Below are 19094 nucleotides of genomic sequence, written 5' to 3'. Positions count from 1 at the left end.
CAAATCAAAACTCATTATCTTTCCCCTAAATTCTTCTCCTGTCCCCCTCCCCCAATACAGCTTCCCTGTTACTATAGAAAACAACCTTATCTTCCTGTCCCTGAGGCTCAAAACCTAGGAGTCATCCTGGATTCCTTGTTATCTCTCACCCCTCATATCCAAGCTGCTGCCAAGGCCCATTGATTGCCTTTGCCACATCTCTCAAACGTGTCCATTCTCTCTAATGGCACTGCCATTACCCAGGTGCAGGCCCTCATCACCTCATTCCTAGAATATTGCAAATAGCCTGCTGGTGAATCTGCCTGCCTCAAGTATCTCCCCACTCCAAAACATCCTCCAAAGTGATTTTCTTTAAATGCAAGTCTGATCTTGTCATCCCTTATTCATTAAATTCCAGTGGCTTCCTCTTGCTTCCAGGAGTAAATACATCTGTTTGTCTCTGTGAGTCCTTCGTAACCTAGTTCCCTCTTACCTTCCCAGTTGTCTTATACCTTATTCCCTGACACATACTTCTCATTGGTGACCCTGGCCTCCTTGCTGTTCCACAAAGAAGACACTCCTTTTCTTGGCTCCAGGCATTTTCTTTGGCTGTTCCTCATGCCAGTAATGCTCACCTTCCTCCACTCAACTACTGACTTCCCTGACTTCCCTTCTTACCTTCTGCAAGAAGCCTTGCCCAACCCCTCTTATTCTAGTGCCTTCCCTCTGTTAATTATTTCCTATTTATCCTATATATAACTTGCTTTATATATATTTGTTTGCATATTATCTCCTCCTTGAAAACAGGGAATGTCTTTTGTCTCTTTTTGTGTCCCCAGTGCTTAGCACTGTACCTAACATATAGTAGGTGCTTAATAATTATTTATTGAATTAAATCGAATTGGTGTGGTAAAAAGAACCCTGTGCTCCTGCTTTGCCATTTAACAAGGTTTGTAACCTTCAGCATATTGCTTCACTTCTCTGTATCCTGTTCCTTTATTTGTAAAAAGGGGTGTAATCATTCTTGCATTGCCTACCGTGTGTTGTGAGGATCAAACAAGATAATGTATGTGAATGCTTTATGAGAAACCATAAGGCCACATATAAATTTTTTTTTATTATTAATGTCAGTGAATATCAGCAGACAGATCTGCTTTGAGATCTGCTTAGGTCCTATGATTTAATCTTGCTTCAATCAATTCTTGCTTACCTTCTGTATTTTTATTGTTCTGTTTTCAAGATTTAGCTCAGATTCTTTCATATTCTGGGTTTACACTAATTTACTTACCTGGAGTCTTGATTATTTCGTGCTGCCTCATAAATGCTATTTCCAGATAACTTTATGTGGAAAATGTCAAGCTAAAATTACACTACCTTTAAAGGTATTTTCACTTTGGAAAATACCGCCAATAATTCACAGGATTTTTTTCTGTTTAAAGCATCTCATTAGCTTTCTGAATGATATTAGATTTTTACCATATCTTGCATTAAAACATATTGCCATTGCTGCCATAACATAACAAAGTATAAGCAGAAAAAAATTATTTTTATCTTCGATGTAGTTGTTAGAAAAACAAGTAACTTAATGTCCAATTTTCCTATCTCCCCAAAGATTTTTTTCTCTCCCAAAGTGTTACTTTACTTTGTCTTGTATTTTTTAAACATAGCACTAGCATTTCTACTTTAGAAGTTTTATCCTTCTTCATTCTAGATTTGCTTTTATACATAGTGAGTACAAATTCCCAAAGTTTGATTATGTATGCCATAAAAAACATCATCTTATAAGTCATCATGGTCTTTAATTTCAGTGATAGGCATATTTAATTCAAGAAATTTTTTTAAAATAAATTTTCTTGCCGACTTATTTTTATGGCAATCATCTCCAAATATACTGCCCCTCTTCTCACCAATTGAACTCTTCCTTGTTACAAAGACAAACAAGTAGTTAGGCAATTGACAACATATGCAGCATTCTTCTGTCAGGTTCCTGTCTTTCCTGATATTTGTACTCTAAAAAAAGTACTATTAGTTTTTCAGTTCATCAGTCAGAATTCTTTCCTTTTCTTTCCTTTTAGTGATCTTTCCCCAACTCTACATTTTTAAAACTCAACATTTTTAAGGCATGTGTTATATGCTAAATACTTTGTTAGGGGCTGGACATACAAATACATTCAGCCCCTGCCTTCAGAGTATTTGAAGTCATTTAGGAGAGATATTATTCTCTTCCTGAGCTACTTAACTTATTTTTACTTCCTTTTTCTTGGTCTTTGACTTTGGTAGAATCCCTGTAAATTTTGAAATTGAAAGACCTGATAATTAGGGCATAGGAGTCAAGATGTAGCTTTTCACGAAGTTAAAGATACTTAAGCATTTACAAAGAGTACTTTATTGCCAAGAACTATGCTAGGTGCTGGAGGTGCAAATATGAGAATGAAAAACTTTTCATTGAATTGAGGGATTAAAAAAAGTCTGTAAATAATTGAGGAGAAAGAGAACACTAAAACCTAGAACATCATGGGAAGTTTTTAGTTGGTATCTGGGCTGAGCCCCAAAGGATTCTAATAGGTAGAGGTGAAGAAGAAAATTATTCCAAGAGTGGGGGCAGCCTGTCCATTTGTTGTTGTTTGTCTTTCATTCTTGAAGAGGACAGTGACATCAGGAAGGTGATGCCATGGCTTGCAATTGAATTGTATTTAAATGAGGAAGGACTGTGAAAAGTCACCAGACTCACTTTCTCCTTCGGAGCCATCTGGATCCAGATATAGACGACTAGAGAGGGTCCCCAGCCTGTTCAGTTGTCTGAGATTGAATGCCAAATTTGGGGAGCAGTATGTGGACCAGTTTGGCAAGAATGTAGAGTTTGAGAAGGAGAATAATATGAAATAATTCTGGAAAGATATTTTGGCTTCTGGGGAGAAGGATAGATTTTAGACTGGAGGAACTGGAACTATGAATACCAGTAAAAGAATGGAAGCATTAATACCGGATAGAAGGCTGACACTGTAGCCCTAGTAAGAGATGATGAGGGCCTGAACCAGAGTAGGGCTCAGTGAACAAGAGAAGATGCTAGAGATATGCTAAGACTGAGACTTGACAATTGATTGGATATAAAGGTCTTGTAAAAGGAGAAAATGTTCCATTATCAGTTTAGTGAAATGGAAAGTATTGCAGGTTTAATGATAATAGTTTACATTTAACAAAGTATGTTAAACACTTTACTTGCACTATCTCATTTTTATACTCTCAACTTTCCTTTAAGGTAGGTGCTATTATCATTTTCATTTTATGGGTGAGAAAACAGACTCATGGAGGTTATATCTTATCCTTGGTCACAAAACTTTTAAATCTATGAGGTGGGATTTGAATCAGGTCTTTTCTGCCTGTCCATGGCCCTATACACCATGCTGTGCTACATTGAGAATAGGATTGAGAGTGAGGTACTGGGAAATCTTTGGAGGTGATTTTTGTTTTTGAGGTTTGTCAGCATGTTGTAGATTTTAAAAATTAGGACATCCATTCATTTGTGACTTGTGCTTTTGCAAGACAGTTTTCACTGGCTTTATTTTTCTTTGACCTCCCCTCCCCCACTTCCAGAATCTTTTTTTCTTTTAAATAAGTTGTGACTGCCTTTTGTTTTTACATCACTGCTCTTTCCAGCCAAACCACCCTACTTGTTATTTCTCATACAAAACAGTTCATCTCCTGTCTCCTGCCTTTGCACAGTCCCCTTTGCCTGGAATGTGCTAGAGGGAAGCTGAACTTGAGTAATTGTAATAATCAATCTTAGTCCCAAAGAATAGACAGTGTAAAAACAAAAGGCTTGTTGAACTGAAAAAAATAAATACTAAGTCTCTACACCATGACCAACCATAACTTTGAGCATAACCTTGTAATTTGGGACTTTGTTGCTTTATCTTTGGGATGGGCAGGATGTAATACCTGCATCTGTGTGAGGTCATATGAGATAGTAAAGGTAAAATGCTTGGAGCTTATTGACTTTTTTAAACAAAAGTATATCATCGACGCAGTATGAACTAGCATTGTTCATTTGAAGACAAGAAACTATAGAATCTGACAAACCAGCTTCATTTTAAAATAATGTTTTGTCTATTATAAATGGCTTAACCTTCCAGCTACTTTTTTTTATATACTAATGCATGCCTGATTTGAATGCCCATGATGTTTGGAAATGTCTATGGAAACTTTACAGTGACTGTGAAATTAAGATGGATTATTTTTAACAAAAAGTCAAAACCTAAGAAAGGAATACATTGACCTTTCTGGTCTAAAATAACTAGAATTAATTATCTTCTTTTCCTTTTTTGGTTATATATTAAATTTAACTTTCTCTTTATTTTCAGTTGGGATTAGACTTGGAAGAACTTGAGGAAATAGAAGAAGATGCAGGTCTTGGTAATGGAGGATTGGGGAGACTGGCAGGTAATTATAAGTTTCTGTGGGTTTTTTGTCAGTGTTATATATGAACCCCCTAATTCTGCTGGTTATAACATATAGTAGTATTTATTGATTGATTTAATTCATTACTTCAAGGGTCCATGATTTCATACTGGGTACTTCCTCTACCAACATAGATTGCAATTTTTTAACACCTTAATAGACAGTCTATGTAAGATGTTGTTGTTGAAAACTTAATTGCCAGCCTTGTGGTCATGGTTCTGTCCAAATTTAGGTTGGTTCTCAGACTAGAGAAAAAAAGTCCTTTGTTAAGCCCTCACGTGAAGCCTGTCCAGCTTGGTAGGGTTTTCCAGAGTTTGCACTCTGTTGACTTAGCATTCAAGAACCCAGTGTCACCCCAAGCCATAATGAAGTATCAGAATAGTAGTCTAATGGAGGAGTATAGGGCTTATGAGGCTAAAATCATGATTAATTAATCCATGTATGCTTAACTAGTTTTACATAGAGAAGATCTTTATTTTCTGGTTACTATATTTTTTGCTGGTTGACAATATTGCAAATTAGTTATACAAAGAACTGATTGAAAGAGATTGAGCTCAAACCCAAAGCCACTAATTTTAAAAAATTAATATATGCTAAGGGTGCCACTAGTTTCATCTTTATATTTGAAAGCTAATCCTTCCGTCATACCATGTCAAGCACTGGCTCTTCTCAAAATCCTAATCTCTGTTAAGTGTCAGACTGTACCCATGTAGTAATAGCTGGCAAAATTTAGGAGGTGGCTTAGAGGGTTGTTCTTTGACCTTCCCTCTTAAAGCTGAGGAGTAACTTAGTGGAAACCTGTATTTGTCTAAGTACTTTGTTGAGTATATAAAGCTCTGGTCAAAAGCTGTGGGGACTGGACTTCTTGGGCATGCATAACTCATGATTACCTTTAGCATCAGAACTAGGGACTTTGTATATTTATTAAACCACTTTCAGCTTTTCCCATTATTCCTCTTGGCCTCCTTCCCTTTTGTCACTTCATTAATAGTTCTGAATATCCTGCCTTATTTGCTATTTGTTCTCATTTTATAACCATCAGCATGTTAATTTAGCCTGGAAATTCACAGAGGCTTTTAGGGGAGAAGAGATGATCAAGTTCCTCTATTAACTTGTCTGGCCATTTAGACGTAAATGCTTTCAAAATCAGCAATTTGTGGCAAATCAGTAGCCACACCAATAAAATGAAAAATAGCCAACACATAAAACTTAAATTTTAGGAGCCAAGTTTATGGAAGGATATTTGGAGATACAAACAAATAAAATATAGATGGTAAGGCTAAGCACATTGTAGCTTATTTTCTCCATGTTTCCTTGTTTGAGAAGCGTTCTTGAACGGCCCGACGTAACCCAGCCGGGAAGCGGCAAGGCCGGATTCGAATCCTGCTCTTGGCCCACTTCAGAGGCATGCATCCCACACCTGGAAAGGGATGACGGGGCGGTCAAAGCTCAGCTAGTGACCCAGCCCCTGTGAAGCACAATGTGTGGGCCTAATTCCAAGGATGACAGTAGCTAAATAGCTTCCTAGCTTTCATTTTATATGCAGAAAAAGTCCTGTCTCTGACAGGCTGATGCTGTTTCATCATTTTCCTTTGCTTCTCAAGGATTCTTGGGCAGTGATTGATGGGGAGACAAGGTTTTATATGTTTGGCTCTTTTACAATTACCATTGGTTGAATGGGCAAAAGAGGATGAAGAGAGAGTAGCATTTAACATACTTGTTGACTAATTACACCAATTTATTATTAATTGTATAGAGGTGAGGGCCTGCTTAGGCTTGGGCTGATGTCTTTTTATCTGTACACTTATAGTCAGGAATAGGACTAGAAAAACAACAAAAAACAAAGATTCCGTTAAGTTGGTTTATGGAATCAATTTCTTAATATAACTATCTCGAACTAGTGTCCAGACTTTAAAGTGTACATGTAAGTGCCATAAACAGGTTCACATTTATTCAGCACCTTTGTCAGTGTTTCATGTATAGGACCTATATCAGAATAACCCGTGCTCCTGTCTTTGAGCAAAGGTTAGTTCTACACAGATGTTGTTTATCCATGGGTTCCCTTCTAAATCTTGTTCCCTTTACCTCTTACTAGTAGTTATAATTTTTCATCATTATCTTTTTTCCTCTTTTCTAGTCCAACCTAATTCCAAGCTGAGAAGTCACTAATCCTTAGAATGTCGCCACATCTCCCTACCAAAAAAAAGATTGGGAAGGGAATGAAGTAACAGCATTCACAGTTCCATTTAGCCACTTGGTTCATTGTCATCAGACTTTGTGTCCTTAGACTTGTTCTTGACTCCCCTACCATTCAGGTCTATTCACACCAGCTTTTACCTAGTTTAACCGTTGGTTACTGTAACAGAGTGAAATAGTATCTTGTACTATTCCTACATGTTAGCCCAACACTTCTGGGTTCGGATACTTAAAGTACTTAGCACAATGCCTGGCACAGGTGCTTAATAAATGTTTATTGAGTGAATAAATTGAATAAATTGTCTTGGGGTACCATAGCTTTCCTTCGAAGGATACAATTTCCTTTCAATACTGTTTTCCTTTGAGATAGCGTGCTCAGAGTTTTCCTCATCTTTTAAAATTTAAAATGACTTTTTGTGGGAATAGTTTAAGAAAATAGAAACAGAGATTGCAGCTATAATGTGATATGATTTCAGTTTTGTGCTTTAAGGTTCTTAAGAATATCCAAAGATACAAGAATACATTTCCTTTTGTAGAGTGACATGAGAAAGGACATATTGTGCTCTTGTGCCACCTTTTGCAAGGGTTCCTTCAGTTATTCCCTGCTCTAAAGAAAGGCTAAAAACTACCTTTCAAATTGATCTAAACCTCAGTACATTAATGGATCTCTGATCTTAATAGTATGTGTTCTTCATTTAGTATAGATGACAGCCTACCCACACCTTTTCATTCTGTGTATCTTTTTCTTTATTCTTTGACTTGTCCAACCTTGAGATTCTGTTATTTTTCCTACATATCCTCCATAAAGAAGCCACCCAACAGACTGGAAGCCTTCCTTTTGTTCTTTTAAAATCTCTTGAATTTGAGCACTGCCCTTGGATTTGCCCTCTGTTATCTCTTGCACTATATAAAGTACCACCAATTTTTCTGGTAGTACATGAGGTTGATGATTTAATCACTTATCACTTGCAAAATCATTATTGGTAGCAGCTCCACAGTCTACTTATATCTACTATGTGTAACCTTGCATTTCCCTTTGGCTCACTTGGCAACTATACTTCTTTTGAGATTGTGGTATTCCATGATTTGCAGCCATGCAGCACCATTAGGAGTCTATTCAAATTAAAATGATGGGCTTTTGTGACATTGATCGGTATGAGATCATTGTGTGTAATCCCGCTTAATCTCCTCTTCCTAATCAGTTCTGGGTCCATGTTTATTGTCTGTGGGCAGTAACTGTCTAAGATATGTTTTGAGTAACAAACTTGGTCAGGTTGCCTAAGGTCACAGTGTACCAATCAGCAGTTTGGGGCAATGGTTGTTCAGCTAGTTGAGAATTCACCCAACTGTACTATATATGTCAGCTCACATTTTTTCCATCTCACCACAAGCGTGTCATGAAAGACTGTCACATGCCTTCTTGAATTCAAGGTTTCTTAAGTTTTTAGGTAGAAAATTCAGAGATCATAGCATTTAGAATTTGAAGAGGGTGATAAGTTACAATATAAAGTCTAAATGATACTGATGATATTCATCCATTCAGCAAAAAAGACCTTCTCTCCCTAAATCTACACCAGGAAGTTGTTTTGGATTTTGCTTTGCACTACAAGAAAAAGGCTGAGTCATTTAGACTCTGGAGCTAGGCGACGCCTAATGATACGCAATAGCATTTGTTCCAAAATATTTTTATTTTTGAATCCCCAGATTGTTCATCTTCCTCTTGTATGGCAACAGATCATAGGCTATGGAACTGAAATGAAATTTAAAGGTCACCTGATCTAACTGGCTTATTTTCATATGAAGAAACTGAACCAGAAGTGGGATTTGAAGCAAGTTCCTTAGATTATAAATCCTGTGAAGAACGCAAGTTTGGAAGGAACCAGGGGGGAGGGTGGTGGTAGGAAGACTAAGGCCTAAAGGAGGTAAAATTTAACCTATTCTTGTCTATAGGTGCTGCCACCAATATCTATTTAGCCTTTGTAATTCCTGTACAACCTCCCTGTAGTTACACATATCCCTTACTTGAAGAATACCTTCCGAAAGCAAATAGTTTACTTTTGAGTGTCTGAACTTTGACATGGAGCCAGATATAATAATTTAGTTTCTGTAGACATTTATAAATTGATAATAATTTTTTTTTGTCTTACATTTTTAGCTTGTTTCCTGGATTCAATGGCTACATTGGGACTGGCAGCCTATGGTTATGGAATCCGTTACGAATTTGGCATTTTTAATCAGAAGATTATCAACGGCTGGCAGGTATGTTGGTAGATGGGAAACTTTTAGTTTATCTAATTCCTTTATTAGTGTTGCTCTCCTGTGTGAATGAGAAATCAATATTTCCCAATCTGGCTTCTAAAATGATTCAGTGTTTTCCTGGAGTGACTGCAGGCCAATTGAACTAAAAACAGGAAACTGGAATAAAGTAGAATTGATATCACATACCTCAACTACATTTTTTTCTGTTAGTAACAACATGCTGTTGTTATTGCTAGAAACTGGTAAATGACCCAGTCTCTAAAACTTTTTTCATTGTTCATTCCCAATTGTAATTAGAATCTGTGTTGAAGACCAGACAGTTTGGTTAGGGATCACGAATGGATCATTTTATTGATGCCTGACTAGGAGTAACGGGTGTTGAAGGAGCATAGTATTTAACAAGGATGCATACCAGCCTGGTGAGTAAGGGTGGAAAAGAGTCCAAGGAAATTGTAGCAACTTTTCTGGGATATAAACTTAGATGCCTTTCATACCTACGTGTAAAATTACTGGACTGCAATGTGATACATCCTTTTTATATTAACAGGATTTTAATTATCTATAATTGACTTTAAGTAGTTTTCCATTATCTTCCTGGGATTTTATTGTTAACTGTTCTGTACTGTGGGAGCGCAGTGTTATTATGAAGTTAAAGGTGCAAGCTTTGGTCATGAGCAATTTTTCTTTGTGTAAAGCAACTGGTATATCCAAAGTTGAATATTATGGTTTTTATTTCATTAACATCCTATTGTAACTCACTGAGCTGACTTAAAGTTATTCTCTAAAGAAGTTAGAGTCCCCAAATAAATCACTGTTAATTCATGATGAGGCATTGGACCTGTTTTTGGCCTGCATAGCAGGTTGTAAGACCCTTGATAAAAAGTTTCAAGGAATATTTTATTTTATTTTTTAAATAGTATTTCATTTTTAATATTTATTTAGTAAATTTTATTTAATATTTATTTTAATAGCATTTTATTTTTTCCAATTACATGTAAAAATAGTTTTTAGCATTCACTTTTATAAGATTTTGAGTTCCAGATCTTTTTCTCCCTAGGGCCCCCCTCCCTCCCTCCCCTGCCCAAGATGGCATACAATCTGGTATAGACTATACATGTTAAAAAGGAATATTTTAAATAGGGCATCACTATTATCTCACCTAAGCCTAGAAAGGCCTTTTAAAAAGTACTCAGCTACTGGAAATCTGAATTGAAGTTATGTTTGGACTTTGCTCCTAAGGATTGTAATTTGAATAAATAAGTTAATGGCAATAGTAGGAAATTGTTATTCAGATTTACTGCCTAATTTTTTAACCAGTTAAGAAAAAACAGATTTTGATCAGTTGCCTATAATAATACCCTTCCTGACCTTTTCTCTTCATTGTCATTTCCAAGATTATAAAGAAAAACACGTTCTTTGACCAAAGTTCTTTATACATGAGTGTCATTGGGTAATCTTATTCTCCTACTCCAAAATATAAAACTTGGTTTTTTTCTGAGTCTTTCTATCTTGAATCCACTTAATACCTTACCTGTATAGCAGAAGTATGCTTCTCTCATTATTTCCCTTTTTTTTGGTCCTTGTTATGTAAGTGGTTTCCTCACTATGGATTTTCCCTTCACTGACAAATTACATCCCCTCTGTAACTTTACCACACCTTTAGACTGTGAGCTTCTTGAGAAAAGGGACTGTCTTTTATCTCTTTTTGTATCTCCAGTGCTTAGCACGGTGCTTGGTACATAGTAGTAGGTAAATAATAAATTGTAGTTTACTGACTCCAACCTCTTAGATTATCTTTGGGAGTGGGTATAACTAAAATATGCATCACCTGTGGACTTTGTGCTATTAACTCTTTCTGAATTCAGGTCCCCATAGTAGCAGAATAATTAACAGTTAAATCCATCACTAGACTTGTACTCAAAACCTTTATAGCTTTTTAGCATTTATAAGTATAACCTTGAAAACTTAGAGTCACTTTCATGTCCAGAGGAGACATTGAGTAGGATTTTGATTTCTAACTTATTGTTATAAACACACAAATTAATATAATTTTGACACACAACATACAGAATGAAAAGCTGGAGCAAAACTTAATATTTCAAACAAATTCAGAAAAGGAAGAGTAGCAATCATTTCAGACAAGGCAACAGCAGAAATAAGTATGTTAAGAGAGCAGGAAAATGACATTATATTTAAGGGAACTTCAGATAGTGAAATAATATTGCTACTTAATATGTGTACACCAAATGACAGGATCTCAATACTTAAAGGACAAGTTAATCAAATTATAGGGAGAAATAAGTAGCAAAACTCAGTTGGAGCCATCAGTTTGCCTCTTTCAAAATTAAGACAAGTCTAACAAAAAGATAAATAAGACGTTAAGAACCTAAATAAAAATTTAGAAAAGTTAAATATGATAGATTTCTGGTGATAGCTGAATGGAAATAGAATATATGTATTTCTCAACTATATATGACACTTTTGAAAAAAAAAAGATTGCATGCCAGAGACATAAGAATCTCATAAAAATATAAAAAAGTAGAAGTATTATACATATGTTTTACTTACAATGATGCAAGAAAATGGTCATTAGAGGGTATTTGAAGAAAAGATTCAAACCTAAATGTAGACTAAATATTCCTAAGGAATTAGTGGGTCAAAAAACAAATCATAGCAACAGTGGGTAATTTAATCAGTGATAAATAGCAATAATGTTTTAACATACCAAAATTTCTGTAATGCAACCAAAGCAGTCCTTAGGGGAGGGGATCTATAAGAACAGATGAATGAATTGAACATTCAACTAACAAAACCCCTAGGTAATGAACAAATTTTTTTCTAAAACTCAGTATAAAAATGTAAATTCTAAAAATAAAAAAGAAATACAATTGAAATAAAACTAGGAGCTTTAAAGAAATAATAAATAGGGGGCAGCTAGGTGGCACAGTGAGTAAAGCACTGACCCTGGATTCAGGAGCACCTGTGTTCAAATCTGGCCTCAGACACTTGACACTTAGTGGCTGTGTGACCCTGGGCAAGTCATTTAACCCCATTGCCTAGCAAAAACAAACAAACAAAAAAGAAATAATAAATAGATAGCTAAACTGATGTTTTAAAAATCACCAATATAAAAAAGGAAAAATCACGACAAATGAAGAAATAAAGGAAATTTTGAACTTTTATACACAATTAAATGCTGACAAAATTGATAACTAACTGAAGTGGTTGGATTATTTTACAAACATATTAAATACCTAGATTAACAGAACAAGAAATACAGAATTTTGATAACCCAATCCTAGAAATATTAATTGAACAACCCTAAAGGAACTCTCAAATTTAAAAAAAAACCTAGGACTAGATACATTTATTAATGAATTCTCTTAAACATTGAAAGAATAGCCAATTACAGTATTATATAAATTGTTTGTAAAGAATAGAGTCTACCAATTCATTCTGTGAGAAATGTAGTCTTGATAGATAAATGAGGAATCAGTAAAGCAAAGAAAATGATAGTACTATAGTTCTAATGAATATCAATATAAAAATGCTAAATAATATGTTAGCAAAGTGGCTACAGCAACATATTTTAAAAAATATGTACTATAAGTAGGTTGGATTTATACTTTACATGCAGAGTTGGTTTAATCTTAGGAAATATATGTGTATAATTGACCATATTAATAACAAAAATAATAAAGACATGATTTATATCAGTCGATGCAGAAATAGACTTGACAAAAGATTTTTTTATGTTAAAGCATTATGTTATTAATGTTAAACATTAAAAGCGTAGGAGTAAATGAACCATTGCTTAATTTTATAGATCTGTGATAAATATTATATATCAAAACCCAAGAACTAGCATTATTTGTAGTAAAGAAAGGCTAAAAGCCTTTTCAGTAAAATCAAGGATATTGCAAGGATGGCATTGTCCCTGGTAATATTTTATAGAGTTCTTGAAATGCTATCTCTAGCAATAAGACAAGGAAAAGAAATTGAGAAACTAAGCATAGACATAGAAGAAAAAACACTTTTTGTAGTCAATATGATCATTTTACTTAGAGAACACTAGAGTCACTTAAAATTAATTAAGACTAGTGAAGTGCTAGGTTACCAAATAAACCCATGTAAATTTCCAGCCTTTTGGTATATTACTAAGAAAATCCCTTAAGAGGAGCTAAAAAAACAAAAAAGACATTCCTTTCAAAATATCTATAGGATGGATAAAATATCTGGGAATCCACTTTCCAAGGTATAGGAATTATATGAATACCACTTCAAAATACTCTACTGAAATAAGTAATTGGAGCGATATTAATTGGTCATGGTTGGACTTTGTCAATATAATAAAATAATAGTATTATTCTAATTTACCAATTCCATGCCATCCCAATCAAATTATCAGAGGCTAACTATATAGAAGTAAACAGAATTATAAGAAAACTAATTTTGAGGTCAACAAGATCAAGAACCTCAAGGAAAATATTGAGAAAAAAAAATAGGAAGGGAGTCTAGTAGTATCCAATCTCACACTGAACTACAAAGCAGTAATCGTCGAAACTATCTGGTACTGCTTAACTAACATAAAAGTTGATTATTTGGACAGGTTAATTACCCATGATCCTGAAGCAATTGAATATAACAATGTTTGAAAACCTTAGGGATAAAGACTCACTATTTGACCAAAACTGCTGAGAAAGTTGGAAAGCAATCTCAGAAACAAATGTCCCATAGTATATAACACCATAAACTCCAGATGGATACATGACTTAGGTAAGGTCGCATTATAAACATATTAGAGGAGCACAGTTATAAATAGGGGAAAAATTCTTGACCCAGCAGGGGATAGAGAGATAAAAAAGACATATTGATCATACAAAATTGAAAAACTTTTGCACAAATGAAATCAGTAGTTAGAATTAGAAAGATGGTGGTTAACTAGGGGGAACATCTTTCATTCAAATGTCTCTGATAAAAATGTCTGATATCCAGTACATACATACACACATGCATACATGCACACATATACATACATACATGCATGTGTATGCACACATATGAAATGATGGAACAAGAGCCATTTCTGAATAGATAAAAGTGTCAAAGGCACTGAATAGGCATTTCTCAAAAGAAAGTCAAGCTGTCAATATCCATGTGAAAAAAAAATGCTCTAAATCATTAATAAGAGAAATGCAAAATAAAACAACTATGAAGTTCAACTTCAAACACATCAGATGGTCAAAGATGACAAAAAGGGTTATAATTGTTAGGGAAACTGTAGGCCTGTCAGTTGGTCCAGTCATTTTAGAAAGCAATTTAGAACTGGACCCCAGAAGTCACTAAACTAAACATACCTTTCTGTTTACTCAGTGACACCACTGCTAGATTTATAACCCAAAGAGATCAGAGAAAGAGGAAAAGGACTCATGTGTACACAAATATTATCAGCACTTTTTTTTGTAGCAAGAAATTGTAAATAAAGTAGGTGCTCCCAAATGGGGATAGATGAACAAATTATGGTATGTGGTAGTATATGGGTGTTATGGAATATTATTTTGCTGTAAGAAATGATAACGGGGATGGATTCAGAGAAACTTTGGAGAGTTTATATGAAATGAGGCAGAGTGAGGTTCCCATAACCAGAAAAATTTATATAATGACTAAAATGTTAGGAAGAGAGACAACTCTGAAAGATTTTGGAACTGTGATTGATGTAATTAATGATCCCATGAGACTAATGGTGAATCATGTTTCTCAACTCTTGGTAGCTAGTCGATAGACTGGAAGTGCAGAAAGAAACATAAATTTTGAGACGTGGTAATTGTGTGAATCTATTTTCCTTGACTATGCTCATTTGTAACATGAGAGCATTTATTTTTGTTTTTGTGGGTGGGCTGGCTTGAAGGGAGGTAGTATAGTGAAACCACAAAAACAAAATACATAGAAGAGAGCTGAAGGAATTTTAGGAGAAATTCCTGCACAGATGACAAGTAGGGCAGTGTTAGAGGAATCATGATAAATTTAGTATATGCTTAAAAAATAAGCTGTGTATAAAAGAATCCTTGTTCATATGTGTGTGTTTGTATACTAATTTTATTATGTATTATATATATGTACATATAGTAAAGGTCATATAATAATTTAAAACAAATTTTAAAGATTTCATTGGTAACTTTGAAGGGAACAGTTTCTTGGTGAGCTTGGAAGCCAGAGGGGTTGGAAGAAAGTGGGGGGAACAGTAAGTGAAACCATCGAATGAGTTTAGCTAGTCTTTTCTGTGAAAGGGAAGAGAGATACTAAATGATATATCGAGGGAATATTAGGCAAAAGCAAGGTTGTTTGTTTGTTTGTTTGTTTTTTTAAAGAGAAGAGGGATACCTAGGTGCGTTTATAGGCAGTATCGAATGAATCAACAGAAAGGGAAATAATGATGATTTGAGGAGGAAGGGATGATTATAGGTACAGTCTGCTGGAGGCCAAAGAAGGGGATAGAACCAAGGGTACATAGAGTGGGGTTGGCTTTGCCAAGGAGCAAGGCCACCTTTTTATCAGAGACTTGGAGTAGAAGTAGAGAGAATATGAAATGATGTCAAGAGTTTTTGAAATGTAGAGTAAGGGAGAGGGAGTTCCCTGGGAATAACCTAGTACGAGTTGGAGTCCTCTGCTGAGAAGGTAGGGGAGGATGGTGATATGTGAGACTTGAGAGGGAGACAGGTTTGGAACAGCTGCTGTGGGGTGATAGAGAATCAGTTAGGGAGGAGTAAAATGATTGCCTTGCAAAACGAATCCATGCAGTGGCTATATCCAAATATATATATGTCTCTTCCTGTACTTTGAGTACCTCACCTCTTTGTTAGGCGGTAGGTTAACATGCTTCAACATATATCCTCTGTGTGATACATGGTTGGTCACTCAAAAGTTTTTCTTTACAGTGTTGTTGCCCTTGTATAAATTTTTCTTTTATGTCTGCTTACTTCACTCAGATGATTCATTTAGTACTACCAAGGATTCTCTGAAATCATTTCTTTTGTTATTTCTTATGACAGTAGTATACTATTACATTCATATACCACAACTTGTTCAGCCATTCCCCAACTGATGAACCTCATTCTCAAATTTTAGTTCTTTTCTTAAAGACCTTCCCCTCTGCCCCTCTCTACCACCCTCCTTTCAGAATCAGGAAGCTTTTTTTGCTATTGCCCCACCCCTCTTATCCTCCCTCTTGATTCTGTACTCCCCTCCCGTCATTCTTGCTTGCTTTCCCATTGAATTTGCACATTTTCACCTCCAACTCTGTGTATGTGTGTGTGTACATTTGTTTGTTTAAGCCTACTATGTCCATTTCAGATAAGAATGTGGTTCATCAGATGTCCACCCAACACCCCTTCCTCCATGTTTGTATACTGTTCTTCTGATGTACCCCACTTATGAGCATTAGCAAGTTCCTTTCCCTTCTTTCTACTCTGTCCCTTAGTGTTTTTTTATCCTCCCTCTTCTTTACCCTTAAAACCTTCAGAACAAAACCTTTCAGGACCTTTGTTTTTCTTATTTAAATCCCTCAATACCCTTTGAAGATATTAAGTTTCTAAAGGGACACTTGTTGCATCTCCCTTTTTAGAGAATGTTAGCATTACATTATAAAGCCCCTTTCAATTGCTAAAATAAATGTGCATTTCTAGATTTCTCTTGGCTCTCAGTCAGCCACCACAGATGGTTCATTATGGATGTGCAGCATGTCAAATTACATTTTTCTTAACTCAAATCACCTACGATATAACATGAACAAAGCTCAAGAGGGATAGATGGCATAGAGAAAGAGAGACATGGACGAGAGCCACTCAGCAGATGAGACACATGAAGAATGGAGGGAGAGGAACTAGTACTCATGAGAGGACAAAAACTTCATCCTTTCCTTATATTTTTCTGAATATCATTATCCCATATCACTTTCCTCCCAGCAGCATGTCATTAGGCCTTATAGTACCCCATGTGTCATGCTTAAAGAAATAAGAATTAGATCTTTGCCTAAAAATATAATTGATTTTAAATTCCTCAGTTCTCTACTCACTTTTCCCCCAAAGTAGACCTATTTTTTTTCTGCAAGCAGTATAAATTTACCTTAAAAAAAACAACTACTGCATACTATCACTTAATATATTATGCCATATTAAATTCTGCCTTGCCACTTTCATTTATTGGTAGGTTTGGGGAGACTTACTTTTACCTTGGGATTAGTACTGTTGGAGGGAGTACCTGCATTGAAGAGCTCATGGATTCATCTAAGTATTTATTTTGAGACCCATCTTGGTACATTGAGTAGATAACACAGAATTCTACACAGGAAAAAAAAAATCTTTGGATTCTTCAAGAATCCATAGAAGAAGATCATTCTTAAAACCAATTGTTACGATACAATTTTAAGCAACTTCACCAGTATGTCTTGATTTTTTTGGTTTGTATCAATGCCCTAGGTATGGTACAAAGGACACAATAAAGATAATTCCATTCTTCGAGGAACTGAAATGATTGCTGAGTGTTTTTTGTTTTGTTTTAGGTTGAAGAAGCTGATGATTGGCTACGTTACGGCAACCCTTGGGAAAAGGCCCGTCCTGAATACATGCTTCCTGTGCATTTCTATGGCCGAGTGGAGCATACTGCAGATGGTGTGAAATGGTTGGATACTCAGGTATTACAAGTAGTAGGAGAAAAGTAGAGTCAGATAGAGTCGAATTAAATGAACCAGGTACAAAGATGTAGTTGTATAGTTTTATTGTACTGCAGCCCTGTGTGCTTTATGAGATCTGCTACAGCCATGTAGGGTTTAGCTCAAAGCACCAAAGGCCAGATGGAACATTTTCTTTTTCTTGTAACGTGGACATTTTTTCACTTAGAAGAAAATGTTTAGCGGAGACAAAGCCAGTCGTTCAACATGCAAAGGAATCCCCTCTTTATAGTTTATTAGGGGTTGAATACTAGTGATAAAGCAGCAGTTATGTATATATTATCTAGTTTATTGTTGGAGTTTATAGAGAAAATGGTATTTTGGCAGAGACAGAGGGTTCATCTTAGGTTGGGGTAGGAAGGTAGGAAGGAAATAAATGTAGATGTCAGCTTTCCAATGGAGCGTCCCCTAAAAAGCTGCCCAGAACAAGTGATGATGAAGTCACTTGTAATGAGCCTTAAATTCTTCTCCTGTCTCATAGCCTCCACTTCATGGCAGAGCACCTAGATATTTAATTCATTCTTTGGGGGAAGATTGAAAATTAGATTAGGTCCACTGGAACTTCAGCACAAAATACTTATTGAGAGATTAATGTATAATTTGGGGATTCTGTAGTGGTTGAATTCTAATACATATCTACCTCATCTTAGTGATGGGGGAGGCCTTGTTGTGGTGAGCTCAGTGCTGTAAAGTTGAAAAGAGCCTTGGACTTGGGGTTAAAAAACCAGACTCAGGACCTGGCTTGTTATTTGTTAATGGTGTGAACTTGGGTAGAGCTGCCATACCTCCCCAAGCCTCAGTGGTACATAAACTACTACCTCACAGGATTATGGTGAGAAAATGGCTTTCTTGATTATAAATCTATATAAATGTTAGTCTTATCATAAATGATTATGTATCAACATATTTGACCTCTCAGTGATGCAGTTCCTCAACTATTACTTATCTTCATTTACTTCCTTGGAGGATTTCAGAAATTTTGGCTAATCTTACTGGTGATCTTTTTAAAAATTAGTTTTATTTACATTTTTGTTTTCATATCACAGTTCTTTCTGGAGATCTTCCCCTCCAATTGAATCTTCCTTATAAAGAGAAAAAACAGTTCCACGTCAATCAGTAAATATTTATTAAGATTGAGAAAAGGGCAGTTTTCCTTTGGAAGGCCTTCATAGTGTTTCAGATTAGTCATCTTTTCTTTTTAGTAAAAAAAAAAAAGTTTTTGTAATTAGATGGTTAGCAGGAACATCTTTGAAGCTTGTAATGTGACAGTACCCAGAATATATCTGTCCATTTGCTTAGAACTTTGTTCTCCATAGTTTTTACTAAAGATCCCAGGAAACTTAGAACTAGTTGAGATTGGAGCTGGAGAGCTGGGTGAAAATATGTGACGACAGAAATTTACGTCAACATTAGACTCCTGAGTCCACGATTTTTTTAAATTCAGCAAGCTCCCTCTCCTTTGTGTCAAGCTTATTTT

General features: G+C 35.5%; 1 protein-coding gene across 2 annotated transcripts in view; it reads left to right on the top strand.

The window, feature by feature from the left end:
* PYGB (glycogen phosphorylase B) overlaps positions 1 to 19094 on the top strand; it is an 82183-nt gene that overhangs the window by 25612 nt on the left and 37477 nt on the right. The window contains exons 3-5 of one of the 2 annotated variants that reach the window (XM_027853898.1): positions 4341 to 4419; positions 8789 to 8892; positions 17450 to 17581. In XM_027853898.1, the coding sequence (XP_027709699.1) occupies positions 4341 to 4419; positions 8789 to 8892; positions 17450 to 17581 (315 nt within the window). Of the gene's footprint in view, positions 1 to 4340; positions 4420 to 8472; positions 8556 to 8788; positions 8893 to 17449; positions 17582 to 19094 lie in introns of those variants that run through there. The other variant, XM_027853899.1, reaches the window with a different exon arrangement.

This window comes from Vombatus ursinus, unplaced genomic scaffold (genome assembly GCF_900497805.2).
Source record: "Vombatus ursinus unplaced genomic scaffold, bare-nosed wombat genome assembly UNPS02010219.1, whole genome shotgun sequence".
Lineage (NCBI taxonomy): Eukaryota > Metazoa > Chordata > Mammalia > Diprotodontia > Vombatidae > Vombatus > Vombatus ursinus.
Note: the sequence above shows the minus strand (reverse complement) of the source record. Positions and strands in the feature narration are given on the sequence as shown.